The 21,978-nt window shown below is 45.4% G+C and overlaps 1 protein-coding gene across 2 annotated transcripts; it reads right to left on the bottom strand.

Annotated features, from left to right (window-relative positions):
• Nucleotides 1-1,932: 1,932 nt before the first annotated feature.
• Nucleotides 1,933-18,818, bottom strand: TM4SF19 (transmembrane 4 L six family member 19). Of its 2 annotated transcripts, none has more exons than XM_038415967.2 (6): nucleotides 17,354-18,818; nucleotides 10,987-11,183; nucleotides 8,742-8,819; nucleotides 5,472-5,641; nucleotides 4,489-4,678; nucleotides 1,933-2,836 (listed from the first exon to the last, which is right to left on the bottom strand). In XM_038415967.2, the coding sequence occupies exons 2-5, from the start codon at nucleotides 11,161-11,163 to the stop codon at nucleotides 4,489-4,491; spliced, it is 615 nt and encodes a 204-aa protein (XP_038271895.1). In that variant the 5' UTR covers nucleotides 11,164-11,183; nucleotides 17,354-18,818; the 3' UTR covers nucleotides 1,933-2,836. The 2 variants fall into 2 exon arrangements, with proteins under 2 accessions (XP_038271895.1, XP_043348507.1); XM_043492572.1 differs by having other exon boundaries at nucleotides 1,933-2,497.
• Nucleotides 18,819-21,978: the final 3,160 nt, after the last annotated feature.

The following is a 21,978-nucleotide window of genomic DNA, read 5'->3' as shown; positions in this document are numbered from 1 at the left end:
ACAGACCAGTCCTTGCTTACAGACAGCCCCCCAATCTGAAGCAAATACTCACCAGCAACCACACACCACACAACAGAACCACTAACCCAGGAACCTATCCTTGCAACAAAGCCCATTGCCAATTCTGTCCACATCTATTCAGGGCACACCGTCATGGGGCCTAATCACATCAGCCACACTATCAGAGGCTCGGTCACCTGCGCATCTACCAATGTGATATATGCCATCATGTGCCAGCAATGCCCCTCTGCCATGTACATTGGTCAAACTGGACAGTCTCTTGTATCCATTCATTCTTTTACGTAATCAGACGTCAAGGATTATAACATTCAAAAACCAGTCAGAGAACACTTCAATCTCTTCGTTCACACGATTACAGACCTGAGAGTAGCTATCCTTCAACAAAAAAAAAACTTCAAAACAGACTCCAATGACAGACTGTTGAATTGGAATTAATTAGGCTTGAATAGAGACTGGGAGTGGATGGGTCATTACACAAAATAAAACTATTTCCCCATGTTATTTCTCCCCCCCCCCCCTCAGTGTTCCTCAGACGTTCTTGTTAACTGCTGGAAATGGCCCACCTTGATTATCACCATAATGCCTCCTTCCCCCCCCCCCCCCCCCCGTCCTGCTGGTAATAGCTCATCTTAAGCGATCACTCTCCTTACAGTAAAAAGAAAAGGAGTACTTGTGCCACAAGTACTCCTTTTCTTTTTGCGAATACAGACTAACACGGCTGCTACTCTGAAACCTCTCCTTACAGTGTGTATGATAAAACCCATTGTTTCAGTGTGTGTGTGTGTGTGTGTGTGTGTGTGTGTAAATCTCCCCACTGTATTTTCCACCGAATGCATCTGATGAAGTGAGCTGTAGTTCATGAAAGCTTATGCTCAAATAAATTTGTTAGTCTCTAAGGTGCCATAAGTACTCCTTTTCTTTTTGCGAATACAGACTAACAGGGCGGCTACTCTGAAACCTGTGAATTCTAGTCTTTGTAAGCCGACAAGATACGGGAATGGGGAAGGGATGACTTAATTCGCACTGCCTTTGGAGAAAGCATCCCTCAGTCCTGACCTGTGTTCCCTCTAAGCTGTGTGGTTGGGCAGCTGCCCAGGAGTAATTCAAGGGCCGCGCACTTGATTAGCAGAGCGGTGCACATCTGGCAGCATGTGTTTAGGTGCCCCTCCCCCACCGCTACTTTGCAGTCATATTGCTCCTGGGACCCTCCTGCTGGCTGTGCAGAAGGGGAAGAAGGGGGGGGTGTTGATGCCAGGGTGTCCCCCTTCCCTCACCCCTGTACCCCATCTCCACAGAGCAGGGGAAAGGGGACAGCCTGGCTCAGGACTCTGAGCGGGAGAGAGCTGCTGTGGTCTGAGGTTTGAAGGAGCCTTCCAGGTGAGTGACTGAGTCAGTGCCTTAAAGAGACAATGCACAGTCTCTGACTTCCCCAGAAGCCAGCTCTCATAATCTCTCTCTTTCTCTCACACACTCACTCTCCCAGCTCACAACACATACTTGTATTATTGTTGTTACTACTTGGTACTTCCTGCAATGCACATATATTCTCGGTAATTTTAGTCTTTCAAAGAGTATTTTTGTTTAACTGGTCTATACACTTCATAATTTCTCTCTTACTTAATTTTAATTCTTTGAGAAGTGAGTTCTAAAATGCCTAATCTGTCCTGTCTGGAGTAATTATCCCTATAATATCTTTTAAAAATATATATTATATCTAGGTGTTTTGTTTCTACTGGTGGCATACATCCGCACACTACCTTAGTGCACTAACAATTTATTCCACACATGGATGGAAAAAATTAGAGAGATCACTGGTCCTGACCCAGAGTCCAGGAATTGGTTTCTCACTCTTCAGAGATGCCAAATAATGATCAAACCCAATGGCAGCATCCAGAAGGCTCCAACTCAGTTTGTCTAAATTCAGATTTATTAGATTAATAAATTAAACAGTGAAAAAATAAACCACGTTTTGGACTAATGTCACTATAAATATTGCTACATAGTCATATGGGTTGTGCAAACAGGAAAAAATGGGGCTCATGGCTATTTTTCTTTGAGGAATAAAGGTCAAAGGTTATTGGTCCCAAGTGATGCCCCCATCCATCACTTTGTCATTAAGAAAAATGTCAGCTCAAGCATAGTTCATCCATAGTCTCTGTTAATCATCAGCCCTCAGACAGGCCAGTTTCAAGCCACTAGTTACAGGCATTGCCTCAGCACAGATGAAACCACAGGGTGGGAAAATCCAGATCAGATGACGCAGGATTCATTTGTTCTTCAAAGCAATCCCTTGCATGTGCAGAATTTGTCGTGTCTAGTGCCCTAGGTCTTGGCTTCTTTCCAGACGTGCACAGTGTTCTTCCCTTGACAAAGGGTCTGTGTATTTCCTGAATCTGGCGCTAAGGGACATCACACCCTTCCCAGATGAAGGTAAACAGTTAGCATGGATTATTTCCGCTTCCTCCTGGGTTTGGGCCTGTAGAAATCAAAGGGTATTCATATAATGGCCACATCAATTCAGTACAATGTGTTCATACAGAAACTAATCAAAGCTCCATCACACAAAAGAATAAGTCTGATATCCAGCTCTAGCTGCCACCCAGGTATAAAATGGTGGCAGTGATTCTAGTGTGTATTAAATGTCCTTGTAGTGATGAGTAATATGGCTACCCAGGAGACCATGATCGGTTTAATATTTGCACAGGTGTAGTTGATGTAGAGGCTCAAAGCTCTGGGATGATCACACCTTTGTAAATGCCACCTCTACTTTGCACAGCAAAATCCAGGCAACACGGGAATCTGATGTGCACTGAACCTGCAACAAAATCAAAGAGCAAATCAGCTTAGATTATAGCACTTGAGCCTCACCTGTAGTGGGAGGAAAGCAAGGATAGTCCATCTCTAAATTATCTGTTTCTTAAAGCTTTCCAGATGTGCTCAGAGCAGCCCCTGATGGCACAGCAGTGGAAATGGCAGCAGCCAGTACATAGTAGCCCTCCCACCAGCGCTAGCATCAGTGGAGCAGCCACAGGGCAACATTAGAAGATTGATTGCTTGAAAATCTTCAGTTTAGACAAGGCTTTACAACATCCAGATTTTTGTTCAGCTTTCCCTCTCTTGCCTGGTAAGGCCTGGGTGTGACTGGGAAACATGGTGGTTTTACAGAGCTAGCGTCCCTCAATTGGTGTTAAGTAGGTGTTTGTTTGTTTGTTTGTTTTTTCTTCAAATTAGCCACAGTTAACACTTCTAGGAAGTCAAATAATAATGTAGGGTTCCCCTGCCAGTTTTAGCTTGATCAGTTCAGCACATGCTGAAATTAAATGTGGCAGAATTTTTTTTTAAATAATTTTGATGGATGAGATCAATGTTTATTTTAAAGCATTTTTTCTTTCATATTTTAACTTTCAGAGTTACGCAAAATTATGGGCAGTTTAAATTTTTTCACCAATTTTTATTTATTTAAATGTTCATAATTGTGGGAAATTATCACATCATAATTATTGAATGACAGTAAACAGTGACATTCAAAACTGTTAAAACAAATTGTCTATCACATCAAAATATACAAAGTAAATATTCTTAAATCAAACTAATGTTTTCAAGCAACATTTTTCTTATTTTGCCTGTCTGTAAATTTCAGTTATGAGTGATAGGAATGTCTTTTTTTCATTGCTGTTTGTGTGTGGAGGGGGTGTGCATGCATGCAGCATGTCGGTGTGTATGGTGAAATCGACATTTACTGATTAAAAAATTGAATCCTTCCAAGCCTACCTAAAATCCTCATCAAGACAAGGCCTGACTCATTCTACTGGCTGAATCCATCCATCACATTCTTACATCTGAGCTTCCCGAGCCCATTACACTGTACCACCACTGTGGGCCTGCAGTGAGAATATCCGTTGATTTAGCATATGGTACACTACAAGGTGTATCTCAGTCAAGACGCTACCCTAGGGTGACCAGACAGCAAGTGTGAAAAATCAGGATGGGGGTGGGGAGTAATAGGAGCCTATATAAGAAAAAGACCCAAAAATCAGGACTGTCCCTATAAAATTGGGACATCTAGTCACCCATATGCTACCCATATGCTACCCATAATCAGCTTTGAACACTACACTTCAACCCATGACTGCCTCTCACACAGCTGGTCTAGATAGACTCCTAACCCTTTACTCCAATCCAGTAGAAGGGGTAACTTGTGGTCAGCCAGCTGTGCTCTCACTCTGTCCTCCACTTCCTGCCCTGTCCACCACATTTTACCTTGCACTGATATATATTCCACTCCCACTCTGTGCAGAATCAAGCCTTTATTGTGCATCACACCTAAGCAAAGTCTCTGCAATAAGATGATGCACTTAGATCATGCAGGAAAGCCTGCAGGAGTTTTTGCCTGAAATTCTTGGTGGCACCATTCGCACAGGGAAGATGAGGAAAAGCAGTGACAGAGTTATTAGGAATTGAAATTACCTATTTGCCTTCACATAAGCCACAGAGGCATCCAAAGAAGCCATTGATGATCTGAAGAGAAGCCAGGACCATTTCGACCACACTGATGACCAGCAGAACAGAGAAGAAATAAATATTCCAGGCTACAACATTCGGGGGCTCAATGCAGACTGAATTCCAGAGAGATTGGTCATACAAATAATTCTGAGCCCTTAAAGAGAGACTCTGATGAGACAGTGATAGGACAAAGACATCTGAAGGGGAGACATGCAGTTGATTGTATAAAAAGTGTGTGTGTGGAGGGGGGCATGTGTTCCCTTTTTGCTTCATTGTGATGGATAAAGGCAGTCTACTACTTTTGTAATTTTAAAAATAACATGAATCTGATCAGATTTTCCTTGACTTTTCTGAAGGACCTCGTAGGGGTCTCAGATGTGTGTATTGTGAGCAATCTGGTCTGAATTATAAAACATCAACAAATACTTCCTTCCTCCAAAATATTCAATAGCCATTAAAGTTAAATAGCAAAAGTATGGAATGCTAAAGATGTCCTACACTGACATCCGCTCTGCTTGAGCTCATGGCTCTTAATGTAATAATTTCACAGTTTCTCCAGGCACTGCAGAGCCATCCCAGCTAGACTGGACCTGATCTAATGGAAAAAACAAGCAGGTAAAAACCCCCACCCTTAAAATCACGTTTCAGACCTGTGTCTATGTATTATAAAGCCGTAAGAGGGAATAAGCCCTCCCTAGTGCCCCATTTTCAGGTCATCTTTAGTGGCCATTCAGCCTGGACTGTTCCACTCCCTGTTTCCTGACAAGCCAGCTTGATGTAATGCTGGTTTAACCATCAGGAGGAGAACTTCATTCTCAATGTTACCAAATCTGTTGAATGTTGAATCATTAACATTCTTCCTCAGATTGTTGGATTAAGGGAAGAGATGAAACTTTGTGGGTATTTTAGCCCTAGTGCTGTCTGGACATCACACAAGCTCCTTCTACCTGGTGTGGAAGGCCTGGTTTTCCATGTTTATGAAAGGGTAATCCCACTGCGGGACTTCAGTCTGGTTGTATAGACAGAGGGGTCCGTTTGTCAAGCCCACACCCGAAAGGATAAAGCAAGCAGTAGATCCCAGCAACGCCAGCCCCGACAATACAATGGAAAGAAACATCTGTGGGTAAAAGACACAGAAACAAACTTGTAATTCCAGGTGATCATGCTTCTCGCCTCAAATGTCAGGAGTCCCGCATGGCTGGGCCTACCCTTAGCAGAGACTGGAGCAACAAGAAACTGCCAAGGGGGTGAAATGAACTCTAATGGCCTCAGATGCTGCAATTACAACTGCTGGAAGAAGCTGGGAAACCCTTGCAGCTACTGTATGACTATAACCAAAGGAGTCACTGCAGATGAGAATTGTCTCGGCTCCTAGCCAAAAAGAAAAGGAATACTTGTGGCACCTTAGAGACTAACAAATTTATTTGAGCATAAGCTTTCGTGAGTTACAGCTCACTTTTCTCTACAACTGCAACATGAGTCCTGATCCCCCACTGCCCTGCAACTTGCACCACCAGTTACAGCTACATGCCGTGACTGCAAAACATGGACAGATCAGATTGTCAGCTTGCTGCATGCTGGAATAGAATACACAAGGCAGAAGACCCTGTGCATTTAACCCCTCCCAACACATTATTAGGCATATGTGTACAGGAAGTCACTCAGAAAATAATCAAATCAGTCCCATGGCATGATCCAACACACAGCGCTGGCAGGAGGCAAGGCTGCTGTTGTGGTTCTCCTCCTCCACTTCAACTTGCTCATCCACACTCAGCCGCGAGGCATTGAGGCCATTTGCAAAAGTGGACCTGATTTGCAGAGATGCTGAGCACGCGTGACTCCAGCTGGAGGCCATGAGAGCTGCAGGCCCTCGGCACTGCTGAACATCAGGCCCAGGTGGCACCCAAATTCAGTGGCTACTTTTGAAAGCCTGGCCTTGGTGTACAAGATTACTGTGATGGGAGCATATGCTGCCCTGGGCACCTCCTTTATACTCTTCCGGAAAGCTGGATTTGCATGAAATACCCTATGAAAGGGCTAGGGGGCATTACCCTTCCAGCTCCATTAGGGCAGGCACACTGGCTATTTCCCTGCCATTGTCAGGCAATTCCCTTTAAAAGGCCTAAGGATCAGAAACTCCCATCACGATTGCAATGCCAAGAAAGGCAGGTTCCTTGCTTCTGCAGGCTAGAGGCAAACCGCAAGCTCCAGCATGGGATTTTTTATTTTATTTTATTTTTTTGTCCTGCCTAACAGAACAGCCGGTGGGGACAGAGCAGTGAGTGATAACTACAGTCCTGTTATCGCACATGCTCTTGTGAAAATATCATTCAGATCTGCATTGGAGAAAGGGCTGTGTCCTTTTTACCATTAGAAACCCAGCACCCTAAACCTGCGGGTGGGTGCAGAGATGCAGATAAAAGGGGATTTGCAAAATGGGGGCTTAGCTTACCGAGCAGCGCATCATCACTTTCATCAAAACCCTCCTATGCTCGGGGCTGTCAGTAAAATACAGAGGCAGAACGTGAATTGCTGGGTTGGGGGCATGTGGTCCCTACCCCACACAAATACGCTGACTGTAAGTGTCTGGTGCTGTGCAATTCACACCCCGGTGCACGAGGGGAGGGCCAAAAAAACCATGGGACCATCCAGCTGTGGTACCACTATGGCCCTCATTACTGGAGTAGCTGAGCCCCCCAACAAGCTGTAATGTTTTTAGCCTCAACGCCCCTGTGAGGCAGGGGTGATCCCCAGTTCACAGAGGAGGAATCGAGGCCCAGAGGGATTCAGCGACTTACCCAAGCTCATACAAGGAGCAGGGCTGACAAGAGTGGGGCAAAGGGGACTCCCAAAAATGCCTGTACCTAATGGGAAATGGGAGGGGGTGAGGCCCCAGCAAACATGGTGTATGGGGCCCCAAATTGCCCTTGATGGGCCTAACAGAGAGTTAGGCTTGCCAACTTTCTACTTGCACAAAATCAAACACTTTTGCCCTGCCCCACCCCTCCTCCAATGCCCTGGCTCTGCCCCACCCCTTCTCTGAGGCCTTGCCCCTTGCTCACTCCATCCCCATTCCCTCTGTCGCTCACTCTCCCCACTCTCACTCACTCATTTTCACTGGGCTGGCTCAGGGGGTTGGAGTGCAGGAGGGGGTGAGGACTCTGGTCAGGGTGCAGGCTCTGGGGTTGAGCCAGGGATGAGTGGTTTGGGGTGCAGGAGAGGGCTCTGGGATGTGGGGTGGAGCCGAGGGGTTCACAGTATGGGAGGGGGCTCCAGGCTGAGGCAGGGGGTTGATGTGTGGGAAGGGGTACAGGCTCTGAGCTGGAGGTGTGGGTTCCAGGATGGGGCCAGAAATGAGGGGTTCAGGGAGTGGGAGGGGGCTCTGGGCTGGGGCTGGGGCAGGGGGCTGGAGTGTGCGGGGGGAGGGCTCTGGCTGATGGTGTGGGGCCTGGGATGAGGGGTTTGGGGTGTAGGAGGGTGCTGTGGGCTGGGATCGAGGGGTTCAGAGGGCGGGATGGGGAATCAGGGCTGGGGTAAGGGGTTGGGGCATGGGAGGGGGTCAGGGGTGCAGGCTCTGGGCGACATTTACCTCAAGGCACCACCCCCACAGATCCCATTGGCTGTGTTTCCCAGCCAGTGGGAGTTGCAGAGGTGGCAGTTGGGGAGGGTGCAACATGCGGATCTCCCTGGGTGCCCCAATGCGTAAGAGCCGGAGGTGGGACATGACTCTGCTTCCGGCAGCCGTGTGGGCCATGGCAAGCAGAGAGCCCGCCTTAGCCCTGCTGCACCACTGACGGGACTTTTAACATCAGGGTCCCTTTTCAACCAGGTGTTCTGGTCAAAAACTGGACACCTGGCAACACTACAGGGAGTCCAGGGTGGAGCAAGCAGCTGAACCGAGGTCTCCCGAGTTCCAGGCTAGTGCTCTAATCACTGGATCACCTTCCTCTCTTTGCAACATAATTGCTGCTCATTGGGCTGTCTCACTCCCCATCTAAACAGTGGCCTGTTTGGAACATAAGCCAAGGAATTTTTCTTTCTACTTGTCTGCAAAACATCTTGTTCCCTTCTGGGGCTACGCTAACACAGCTCCTTTAAATCTGGTGGCCCAGTGACAGAGAGGTGAGGCCTGTTAACTCCAGAACTGTGGGTCTGGAGTCTGGTTCTGCAGCTAAAATAAGAACATTTTTCACAAGTCAAAGGAATCTCTGTCTTACATTCCGGCAAGTTCTGCAGTCGGAGGAATGGCCACAGTGCCACCCAACAGCCGTGATCTGAGTTGCAGCCAGAAGAACCTGAGAGAACAGGAAATGATTCAGGATGAATGGGACAATCCAGTCTGCTGGCACTAAGAGCTGGCAGTTAGTTCTTTCCCTTATTCAGCATGGTATATTTATGAACTACCCTTCATCCCAGTCTTAAAGACCCCAAATCCTGCAACAAGACCTGTGGATGGATCCTCATGCCTATGCAGAGCACCACCGAAGTCATTCATGGAGGTTCTGGCTAGTGCTGTGCTCCTTGTGGGATTAAGGCTAAAGTTAGAACCCTGGCAATAGGCTGTACCATGTCTATCTAATATCTATCTGCAACATCTAGGTGGCTGGTTATACGCGTGTGCTTTGCTTTTAGAGAAAACATTTTGCTGCATATGGAAAGTTAGAAATGTCAGAAGGACCAGCATTTAGAATCTGTTATCCACCACCATCTCTTTATTGTGTGTTTGTACAGAGTCCTGCGCCTAAGTCCTGGGCTGTAACTAGGGCTAGTAGGAGCTACAGTAATAAAAATAAACCATAACAAATTGGTGTATGCAAAATGGAAGATAAATTCCCAGTGAAATAGAACAGGGATTACAGACATCTGAATTCTATTACCAGGGCTTCGACAAAGACAAAATCACTTAATGTCTATGTGCCTCAGTTATGAACATAACACATGCCTTTAAAGCAGCCGGTGATATGAGGTAGAATACTGGACTCACTGAATTCTATGGGAATTTTGCCAAAGACATCAATGAGGCCACATAAAGTGATTTTCCTCTAGCAGCAGAATAGTATTATTACTGTTTAAAACCAGCCAAGGAGTCATTGCAAACAATTGTGCAGGAGATTTCGCTAGTTATACTGAGATTAGCACAACATACCGGTAGCCATCTGGGAGCCGAGCTAGGCAAACATAAGAAAAGTTAATTTAAAAGCATCCCAGAATTCATCAAATAAGCTATTAGACTATTGTTGGCTACCCTGCTCCATCCCAGTCCTTGCCAGGGCGCCTGATTGCACTGCCGAGGTTCAGAGCAAAGCGTTGCCATTCTGGAGCAGCTTTCTTGGAAGATAACGATCATTTCACTCAGTGGCCTGATGTGTCAGCGTGAACCTGGCTAGGCTCCAAAATGGCCTCACTGGAAAGCAGCATGGAGAAGTTTGGATTAGCAAATACAGAAGTTACTAGCATCAAGCAGATGGGCAAAATGACGACATGGCATGGTCGGAGGATACCATAGCCTGGGGGAGGCTGTGCTTCCCCATACAGCCTGGCATGGCCTCACCCATGCACTGCCCCCAGGTTCCTTGCTTCTGCTCTGCAACGTGGCTCCAGAGGCTGGGGCCGCACCACCCGCCCTCCCGGCGCTCCAGGGCTGGGGGGGGGCCTGCGGTGGCACTGCTTGCCCTCCCTCCAGGTGCTCCAGAGCTAGGGGGGCTGTGGTCGGGCGGGTGGCTGTGGTGGTGGGGCTCTGGACTCCAGCAGAGGGGGCGGAAGGGGTGGTATCTGGGGGAGAAGGGACAGGGCTGAGAGCTAGCCTCCCCCAGCTGGTGGTTCATGTGCCACCCATGCGACATAGAAGTGATTCTTGCTAATGGTCATTATACCAACTAAGGACGTTATGGAGGAAAGGACTAATTAGTTTAATCTGTTAACTCTTTCAAAAGGTTTGTAAATATGTGATTTTCTATCTGGATTTTCTTTTCTGTTACCCTTAGGACTTGATCCAAAGCCTGTTAAAGCTGATGTGAGTCTTTCAGCTGACTTCAGGTCAGGGCCTAGACAGTATGTAGGTATGAGAAGTATGTTAGTGTCAGCCACCAGCATACAAAGCCCTGAGGAAAAAGGGGACGTAATGACATCCAGAAACCTTTCATAAGGCTGTAAGGGGTCACCCTGATCATCCAGTCTGCCCTGCTGTCTAACACAGCCCATAGAATGTCAGCCAGAGGTTGTAGCATGGAGCACTTCCCCAGCTTACCGACATCCCCATTTCTCAGATGGGTAAACTGAGGCACAGAGTGGGGAATGAGCTTGCCCAAAGTCACCCAGCAGGCCAGTGGTATCATGCCCTACCCACTGGACACACTGTGTCCAGGCCTTGGTCCTGTGACTCCCTTGGTGAATGTTCTGTCCAAGACAGTGCACACATGCTGGGGAAAAGGGAAAGGAGGGCAAAGAAGTCACACCACTTACAATTATGCCTCCTCCCCAGATGCCTGGCACTTGCATAGCCTGTTTGGTTATGTGGCCCTCCTTCAGATAGCTCCACGTCCAGCTGGGGAAGAGGAGGAGCACGTTGGCAGCAATGGAAAGCACACCCAAGGCAATGAGGCATGGGCCCAGAATCCGAGTGCACTTCCCTACACACATTGTCGGCAAGCCAGTGAACCCTGCACAGAGGGGAGGGGAAAAAAGAATGATTGGATTTCACACGCTCTGGGTCAGATCCTCAGCTGGTAGAAGGAAAAGTAGCACCGTATGCTAACGGCATTTTGGGCTGTATAAGTAGGGGCATTGCCAGCAGATCATTCCCCTCTATTCGACATTGGTGAGGCCTCATCTGGAGTACTGTGTCCAGTTTTGGGCCCCACACTACAAGAAGGATGTGGAAAAATTGGAAAGAGTCCAGTGGAGGGCAACAAAAATTATTAGGGGGCTGGAGCACATGACTTATGAGGAGAGGCTGAGGGAACTGGGATTGTTTAGTCGGCAGAAGAGAAGAATGAGGGGGGGGATTTGATAGCTGCTTTCAACTACCTGAAAGGGGGTTCCAAAGAGGATGGATCCAGACTGTTCTCAGTGATACCAGATGACAGAACAAGGAGTAATGGTCTCAAATTGCAGTGGAGAAGATTTAGGTTGGATGTTAGGAAAAACTTTTTCACTAGGAGGGTGGTGAAGCACTGGAATGGGTTATCTCAGGAGATGGTGGAATCTCCATCCTTAGAGGTTTTTAAGGTCAGGCTTGACAAAGCCCTGGCTGGGATGATTTAGTTGGGGATTGGTCCTGCTTTGAGCAGGGGATTGGACTAGATGACCTCCTGAGGTCCCTTCCAACCCTGATATTCTATGATTCTATGATTCACCACTGACTTCTGCAGAGCTTCGCTGAGGCTAGGACTCCCCTTCTGGGTTTGTATGACATCTAAATTCCATTTCTGAGACTTACTCAGGTACTTAAGCCATGGGCACTTGCCTCTTTGCTTGCTGTTAAGGTCATGTCAGCCTTTTCACTAGGGCTGGATGTTTTCGCTCTAGCTGCATGTACCCAGGTAAGAGCATTGCCATAACTATGGTAAAGGATGGACAATAAAGAGCTGTATATACCCAACATATTTCCGCTTTGTTCCCACTCTCCATCCTCAGGCCTACTGCTGGCTTGCACAAAAGAGAACAAGGGAGACGTTGAATGCTTTCGAAAACCTGGCCTCTTTATTTTGGTGAGCTCTCAAAATCCAATCCAATGGTGAGTTCTGACAGGGGCAATGGAAGCTCCCTAAAAGTGTGGGGGGGGGTCACTGGTGCCTGAAATGAGGCCCCACCCTTGCGCTGTCCCTTCCCCCAAGGCCCTGCCCTCACACTGCCTCTTCCTCCAAGGCCCTGCCCCCTGCCACCTCTTCCCTCAAAGCCCCATCCCTGCACCGCCTCTTCCCCCAAGACCCCACCCCCTGCTTCCTCCTCTCCCCTCCCTCCCTCCTGGCCAGTACAAAGTGGGAGGGCATATCCCTCATTCTTTAAAAAGTCATGGGGCCATGGCCCCCTGTGCCCTGAGCACTTGAAAAATCTGGAGCCTAGTGTATAGCTTCCATCTGAAAAAAGTCTCTGACAAGGATAGGAATAGCCCTTTTTCTGCACATCATGAGAAAAATTAAACGGCAAGAGATTTAAGCTGTTAGATTTCAGGAAAGGGCACAGTCAATCTATCAGCTATGACCTGACATACCAAATATAGTAGATAAAATATTTGCTCAATAAAGCAAAACCTCTTCATCTCTCATGACACAAAGATACCATGGATAAAGCGACGTAATCCATAACTAATCTAAAAAACCCAGCCCTACGATGAGAGGGGTGACCTTCTGGTGCAATATTGAGATGTCTCATTTAGACAGCTTTTTAAAGGATATGAAAAAAAGCAAATATCTGCCCAAGAACAGCAATAAGTCAACACTACCAGATTGCTACTAATCAACACCTAACTTTTCCCTCACACTTTGCAGCCAGAGTGTTCAGCACACTTCTCAAAGGAGGTGAGCACCATCATCATCCCATTTCACAGAGGAGGAAATAGAGGCACAGAAAGGTGCAGTGATTGCCAAAGGCCATTCAAAGTTGGGAATAATACCTAGATCACCAGGATCTCAGTCCCTGTTCTAGTCTCTGGATTTAAGCAGCTTCTGCTGTTACAGCAAGCTAAGAAAGGAGCCCAGCAAGGCCAGATTCTACTGATCAGCACAGGGAATAGCTGAAGGCTTTCTTTCAAGTGGGGGCTGAGACTGAAAGATATTGATCTGCACCAAAGTTGGCTCCTGGGTAGATTCTTGGATTTCCAAACGAATTAAATGGTACATTTTGCCATCCATAAAGACCGCTGAACAAATCTTTGTATCTATCAGTGGCTATTGCACAGATCTTCTATAGTCAATATATTGCAATGGGATTGCAACTTTAGTAATGTCCCAGATCAGAGAGACTGTTTCTTGACAAAAACCCCACATAGTTTATGACAAAGCAAGAACATATTTAAATAATCCCCTCTTGAAACTCACATCCCAGGCAGAGAAAGGTAAGTATCTCTAATAAATCAACAAGCTTTGCTGGAGTGAGAAATGCCTTAAACAGGAACTTAAAATGTTATCTCCACAGCCTTGTGGTCAAAATTTTGTTTGTCTCCCCAAATGTCTTTCAGTTTGAGAACAACAGATAAGACAGGGCCAGAAAAGGAACTCTGTTTATATTAAGATCTCCAGGACAGGGACTGTCTTGTACCATGTGTTTGTAAAGTGCCTTGCATGCTGGGGCTCTAATCTTGGTTGGGGTGCCGTAGTCACTACTCTGGGTTTTTTTTGCCTTCCTCTGCAGCATGGGGTACAGGTCACTTGCAGGTTTAAACTAGTGTAAATGGTGAATTCTCTGTAACTTGAAGTCTTTAAACCATTATGTGAGGACTTCAGTAACTCAGCTAGAGGTTAGGGGTCCATTACAGGAGTGGGTGGGTGAGGTTCTGTGGCCTGCAATTTGCAGGAGGTCAGACTAGATGATCATGATGGTCCCTTCTGGTCTTAAAGTCTACGATATAATAAATCCTAGAGGGATTTATCATCCCTGTGTTGGTCCACCAACAGATCTTCTCCAGAGCAGTTTCTACCAATTTATCAATCTCTTTACACTTGCCCCACTCTCCTGCCCTTGCTTATAATGATTAGGGTCTCCTGGCAAAGACCAGAAACTAAACTATGCAACTTTGCGAACAACCCACACAGCTCAAACAGTGAATTCTGATTGACTACTCAAAGAAACTTGTTATGAAACTGGTTATAGCAACCCATAGGTGTTTGTACAAAAACAGTTTCAAATAAGGAAAAAGTCATGATCTGTTAATGGTCAATATTAAAAGAGAAGGGGAAAATCTAACCTGTTTGCTCTGAATACTTTAACCAGCTCCACTTAATAACACTTTGCCTTGTCTCTGCAAAATTTTACTTGGAATTTATTTACAAAGTAGCAGTGAACATCATTTGGTAACATTCGGACTATTTTAATCTCATTTACACTAGTATGAATCCAGTAATGCTACTGAAGTCAACTGAGTTACCATGGATTTACATTGGTGTGGCAGATTAGAACATGATTCAATGACTTTACTGTGAGTTTTGAAGCTCACTGACCAGATTTAGTCTAAGGGACAATTTTTCACACCAGCATATACAGTCTAATCTGGAGATTTTGGCAAAGTGGTGGGGTTTCCAGTTTAAATCTCTTTCTATCCTGTGCACAGGATATTTAGTAAAAAGAAAAGGAGTACTTGTGGCACCTTAGAGACTAACAAATTTATTTGATGCATCCGATGAAGTGAGCTGTAGCTCACGAAAGCTTATGCTCAAATAAATTTGTTAGTCTCTAAGGTGCCACAAGTACTCCTTTTCTTTTTGCGAATACAGACTAACACGGCTGCTACTCTGAAACAGGATATTTAGTGTTTATGTTTCAGATACAACATTTTACACAAATTCCTCTCCTAGCCACATCTTCCTAAAGTCCTCAGGCCAAATTCCATTCAGTTACACCAGAATACATTTGAAATAATTATTTATTTCAATAGAGTTACTCCTGTTTAAACTCATGGGTGGGGGAATCATAGGCTGGTGGAAGCTGTGCCTCCCCAAACAGCCTGGTATGGCCCTGCCCATGCTCTGCTCTCAGGCCCCTCTTCTCCTGCTTCCCACTCTGCATGGCTCCATCCCTGTGCAGAGGCCCTGGTTCAGTGTGGGGCTGCACCGTCCGGCCTCCCTGCACTCTGGGGCTGGAGGCGCTAGCCTGGAGGGATGGGGGGCCGGCAGCTATGGTGGGTTGGGCTCTGGTGTGGGGAAGGCGCGGAAAGGGCAGGGCCTCAGGTAGAAGGGGCGGGGTTGGGGGCTAGCCAACCCCAGCTGGCATTTCATGCACCGTCCATGTTTAAACTGATAAAACCAAGATCAAAACTTGGCCCTACATCAGTAGAAAATGAGAGTTCCTGTCTATCGGCAATAGTTGTGAGGGTAGATCAGTTTCCAAATAACCTTTTACCAACCATTTAGCATCTCCTTTGTGAATGGCTTGATTAGTAAACAGTTTGGCACCATTTAGTAAGAGTAGCACAGTGTTCTTTTGAAATTGGCTAATATCAATCTAGATTCACTTTACTTTGTATAACAAGGAACTACAAATTATAAAGGGTCAATGCAACACTCCATTTTGTGGGGTATTGTAGTCAGATAAAGTTAACTTCTGGGCATTTACTGGTGCAAATAAAGTGGCAACATACTTAGAACATGCAGTGATTTTTATCTATGGCTAGTATTTTGCAGACAACAGCAGCAGCAAATGAAATTCAGTCTTGCAGAGCCATTCAGTTAACTCACATGAGCATATGCCCATTTGGGTTAAATAGATTTCCAGTGTTTTTATAGTATCGTACCTGAACAGTGTAGTTACTATTTAACTCATTTATTTGATGCATCTGGATTCTATGGCATTTATTGTGCAATCACAGTTAGGCAATCATTTTAAAAAGATTTTGCTTCAAAAAAATAGACCGACTGGAACTGTTGAAGTGAAATTTCAGAAGTGAAAGTCTAAATAATTACACAACAACCCCTTGTAGACCTCTGATGTACTGAAAAACCTCAGCATGAAGGGAAGAACACATCAATTTTACAAGAGCTGAAGTGGGTAGAACAATTCATCCTGCCAGAGCTGAACCAGAAGGAAGCAGACATGGAACCCATCAAGCTGCCACTCACTGAGAATTCTCTTAGCCCAGCTATTTCACGTTCTAAGGAAGCTTGATATCTGAAGTCAGTGCAGCCAACCAGTGCAACTGACTAGTGACAAGCTAATCAGGTGCCAGGAAGATCCTAGAGTAACAATATAACCCTAGAGTAACAACATTACAAGATGTGTGCACTATTGCTTGGGATGCTCTGCTCTCAACCCTTTGCTAATGTAAATTCACTGACACTGATGGACTTGGAGAGGGTGCTAGACTGAGAATTGGGAGGTCCAGTGTGATTCTTGCCTCTGACACTGATCTGCTATACCCTCTTCAGGAATTCATGTCCCTTTATGTGCCTCTGTTTCCCCTACCACCTGTTGCCTTGTCTATTTCGATTATAAGTTCTTTGGGGCAGGCATTATGTGTTTGTACAGCACCTAGCACAATCGGGTCCAGATCTCTGCTGGAGTCTCTAGGCACTACCACAGTACATAGCTTAGCCTTCCAAAGAAGCTGCTCTTCAAGGCCAGGTGTGATGTGAGCACTACCTGCTAGGAATTGGACTGAGCCCACAAGCTCATTCCACACTGGCAGTCGCACATGATGGAAGACAATGACCACCAGAACCTCCCTGTTTCTTGTACCAAGTGACATCCCTCGGGATGCTTTGGAAATGGTATCAATCTCTTTCCCAGAAGGTATTTAACTGCTTTGATTGACCTTTCCCCTCAAGCTGCAAACAGGTTCTGTGTCAGCTGATCTCATACACAACAGGCTACTGCAGGGTCACTAGAGGAGATGAAATCCAGAAGGGAGAAAGATTTTACACCAACAATCACAAACCAACAAGCTGCCCAAGGCTTGGCAACAGAGGCTGAATCAGTCCCAGATTGGGAACCCCAGAGAAACTCTCCACTCCCTCTAACCTTCCATTGATGTTAGACCTAGGTGCTACGGTAATACAAATAAATCATCATCATCATCATCATCATCACTCAGAGCAGATGCATTCAGTTCCTAAATCATCCTTCTCAAGTAGCCCACAGTCATATCAAATCCCAGTGAATGCTTTCCTTCTCCACTTACCTGAGAGAAATGAAGTGATGTGATGCAAAAGCAATGAGTTGTCTCCCAGTACAATGGCAGTCTCACCTCTGTCTCCCCCAAAGGACAATATCTAGGTTACTGGAGAGGATCTAATGAGGCTTGTTATCGTCTCAAGGAAAGGTGAAGATCCCTGAAGAGTCATGGATATTGGATATTTATAAGTGTTTTGACTGTGTCAGGTTGTCTCCAGTTTTTCCCATAGATGGTCTGAAGTTCTATTCATCCGTCACCCACACACCAGTCATACGCCTCATCTCTTCCACATGACTGACAGCTCTGAAGTGGTGATGACACATTCTCAAAAAAGCACTTTGCACTAATGGAAGGAAATGAGAATTGTTACTAAACAAGAAAGCTGGTTCCTGGAGGATGGGTGGGGCAGAGCGTGTGCATATTTGCATGGAATGATGTGGGCATTCAAGAGCCAGGCAGAGTGGCTATGCAAGGAGCTTCCCTCTGTGCCCCTGGCGTGTGAATTAATCAAGCAAACATGAATGGCTTGGACATCCAAGGCCCTGATCCTGCAAACACTTGCAGTGACACCCTGCTGAGACTATCTGTGGGGACTGGATCTGGGACTGCTGGAGCTAAAGGCATGACTCTCTTACTGCTGGAGCAAAAGAAGCAGCGGCATTACATCAGAGACAGTAGCAGACCTGACTACTATGCTGTGCTCCAGACGCTGGAAGTGGACAGATAGCCACACTATCAGAATGGGTTATGCACTTAGGCAGGTGTGTAACCCTACTCACATGTAGTGCCACTGAAATAAATTGAAGCACTCAGATGCATACTTATATGCATGATAGGTTCTGATCTTGCTAACACTTAAGGAAGCACAGAAAGATTGTTCTACAGAGACAACGGATACACACACATTTCTATTAACACATTATCAAATGCAAAAATGGTGTGCAAGAGGTTCATTGCATTTAAGAATGTCCCAAGTTACTGTAATGACAAATGTCAAGATAAGAATATTAAACCTTACAAGTATCAAATCAACATTTATCAGGTACTTGTCACTAAAGAAAAATACATTCATCAAGTTATGTTTATTCCAGTAATGCCTGGTGATCTACTGAGAGCAGGGCCCCACTGTGCTAGGTGCCATATATACACACATGAAGAGACAGGCTCTGCCCCGAAGAGCTTACACTCCAAATAGCCTACACATTCAAAAGGCAGGAGAAAGAGATATAATATCCAAAATTCTTGGGAAAACTCTATGGACATCTTAAGGAGAAATCTATTCCTCATAAGATAATGACAATTTTTTTAAAACAGAGCTGTTTCAAATCAGTATTTCACTACATGGAAAAAACTTTCCTTCATACTTGGTAGCAAGATTCCACATATGGGTTAATAAATTATTATTAGATGTTAGAAGCATGATACAGAAATTAATGGCATGTATTGTAGCAGGTTATAAGCACATCAGTAGAGACTGTTAGAAGTTTATAGGCCATGATTACAAGCAACACATTGTCCTGTTGGCCTTAATTCTTATCAATTGTTATAAACTGTTTGTCAAAACAGTCATTGTGTACTAACCCGTTATAAGCTATTTCATAGAATCATAGAATATTAGGGATGGAAGAGACCTCAGGAGGTCATCTAGTCCAAACCCCTACTCAAAGAAGGACCAACACCAACTAAATCATCACAGCCAGGGCTTTGTCAAGCCTGACCTTAAAAACCTCTAAGGAAGGAGATTCCACCACCTCCCTTGGTAACGCATTCCAGTGTTTCACCACCCTCCTAGTGAAAAAGTTTTTCCTAATATCCAACCTAAACCTCCCCCATTGCAACTTGAGACCACTACTCCTTGTTCTGTCATCTGCTACCACTGAGAACCATCTAGATCCATCCTCTTTGGAACCCCCTTTCAGGTAGTTGAAAGCAGCTATCAAATCCCCCCCTCATTCTTCTCTTCTGCAGACTAAACAATCCCAGTTCACTCAGCCTCTCCTCATAAGTCATGTGTTTCAATCCCATAATCATTTTTGTTGCCTTCTGCTGGACGTTTTCCAATTTTTCCACATCCTTCTTGTAGTGTGGGGCCCAAAACTGGACGCACTACTTCAGTTGAGGCCTCACCAACATCAAATAGAGGGGAACGATTACATCCCTCGATCTGCTGGCAATGCCCCTCCTTATACAGCCCAAAATGCTGTTAGCCTTCTTGGCAACAAGGGCACACTGTTGACTCATATCCAGCTTCTCATCCCTAGGTCCTTTTCTGCAGAACTGCTGCCTAGCCATTCGGTCCCTAGTCTGTAGTGGTGCATGGTATTCTTTCATCCTAAGTGCAGAACTCTGCACTTGTCCTTGTTGAACCTCATCAGATTTCTTGACCCAGTCCTCCAATTTGTCTAGGTCCCTCTGGACCCTATCCCTACCCTCCATCGTATCTATCTCTCCCCCCAGCTTAGTGTCACCTGCGAACCTGCTGAGGGTGCAATTAATCCCATCATCCAGATAATTTTAAATGTATTGTTTGTTAAATGTACTATTTGTAAATGTAATGGTAATGGAGACCAGACTTTTAAATCTATTGAGGCACATCCTGGGTGTTTTAGGATTTTTTTTCTTAGATTGACAAGTAAATACCTTAATAGGAAAGACTTCTGGTATTCAAGTGTTGCATTTGCATGTCTCAAACTAAATCTGCAGCCTGGAATGCCTGATGAGCGACATCTCTTAAAGGACACACGATTCAGAAGTAGAGATAGTGAGGGTATCTCTAAAAACACGCTGGAAAACACACATTTGTTGAAATTCTGCAGATTTGCATTCCAATATGTATACTCACACTTTAAATATTTGTGAAGCTATCCTCAGCTATGATAGCTCATCACTGCAACTTTAGTTTCCTGACTACTATCCCAAATTATGTATAGGCCCTTCCTTCCATCAGTGTTTCCCCAACCGCTCCCCATTACCAACCCCAAGCATTTAAAAAGCATGACATTTTAAAATAAGTTTTGGATTCTTTTTGTTTGCATTCTGGTTTTTGAGCTGTTGGGATTCAAATTTTCCATTTTTCCTCCACAACCATGAGGACTAGAAACTTTGCTTTCAATAAAAGCTGGGATCTTCACGTGACTCCAGGCACTGGGGCTTTGAGAAAAGCATCCAGTATTGGGAGACCTGGCAACCCTGATGCTACTTAAAAAAATTCAAAACCCCCCAAAACCAACCCTTTTGAAACTAGAAAAAATCTAATATGAAACCAATAAGTAGTGTCTGTTTATGCTATTTTGGTTTGTTTTTTTGCTGTAAATAGCTATTCATGATTTTAAAAGTTCCTTTGCATGAATTTGTGATGCATTTAAATACTGAGCAGTATTACTTTCCTACATGTTCACTCATTGAATGTAACAGCTGTCTGATGAATTTTAGTTGAAATCTTTAAAACATAACTATTCTTTTTTTTCTTAAAAAAAAAGAGATGTACCCTTTGGCATAAATTAGATGAAAGGAATACAACCCCTTTATTACACTGTACTTTACATTTAAAAATATAGATGCTTATCTCACCTGGTGATTAAATGGAAAATATTGTGGAAAATTTTAAATTTGGGACCCAACTGCTCTAGGTTTCCTACCTCTATGTTGAATTGTATTAAAGAGGATAGTTCATAGAATATCAGGGTTTGAAGGGACCTCAGGAGGTCATCTAGTCCAACCCCCTGCTTAAAGCGGGACCAATCCCCAATTTTTGCCCCAGATCCCTAAATGGCCTCCTGAAGGATGGAACTCACAACCCTTGGTTTAGGGGGCCAATGCTCAAACCACTGAGCTATCCCTTCCCCCATGCCTGATAAATGTGGACTAGTGACAAATTAGATTTCTTAGCCAACTTTCAACTGGCCACAGTTGATAAGGGAGTATGCTGAACAGTCTACATGGTAATCATTGTACTAACAGTTTATGAACCAATATTAGACTGTTGGCTAAGGAAACATTACTCACCCTGGGCCGTAACTGTAGTTCAGCGAGATGTGTCCCTATTTGTGCTCCACATCAGGGCCATGTGCACCTCTCAAGCCCTTGATTGGAGATTTCAAGCTAGAAGTGCCCATTCAGCCCACGCATGTTCCCTATGCCTCCTGGTGGCAGACACCGAGGATATATAGGCATGGGTGCCGACTTCCCCTCTTTCACATGCGTGCTTGACCCCGACTCTGCCCCGGTCCCACCTCCACTCCACCCCTTCCATGAGGCACCACCCCTGCCCTGTCTCTTCCCCCCACCCCAGAGCGTGCTAATGCTACCAAACAGCTGTTTGGCGGTGGCCAGGCGGGAAATCCTGGGAGGTAGGCGGAGGACCTTGGCTGCCCATGGGTACAGAGCACCCGCTAATTTTTCCCTGTAGATGCTCCAGCCCCGGAGCACCCATGGAGTCGGTGCCTATCTATATGGGGCATCCCCTAGGGAGTGATGACCCAGACCCCCCAAACAGAAGAGAACTTTCTTTTCTTGGAGGTGGCAAAAAGATTGATCTCTGGCCATCCCCATCTCTGGAATATGTCTTAGGAGACCTGAGCATCCAGGTCCCATTCATAGTCGTGGCAGAAGTGTCTGCTGAGGGCATTGGC

The sequence above is a fragment of the Dermochelys coriacea genome, chromosome 9 (genome assembly GCF_009764565.3).
Source record: "Dermochelys coriacea isolate rDerCor1 chromosome 9, rDerCor1.pri.v4, whole genome shotgun sequence".
Lineage (NCBI taxonomy): Eukaryota > Metazoa > Chordata > Testudines > Dermochelyidae > Dermochelys > Dermochelys coriacea.
This window is presented reverse-complemented; position numbering and strand designations above follow the sequence as displayed.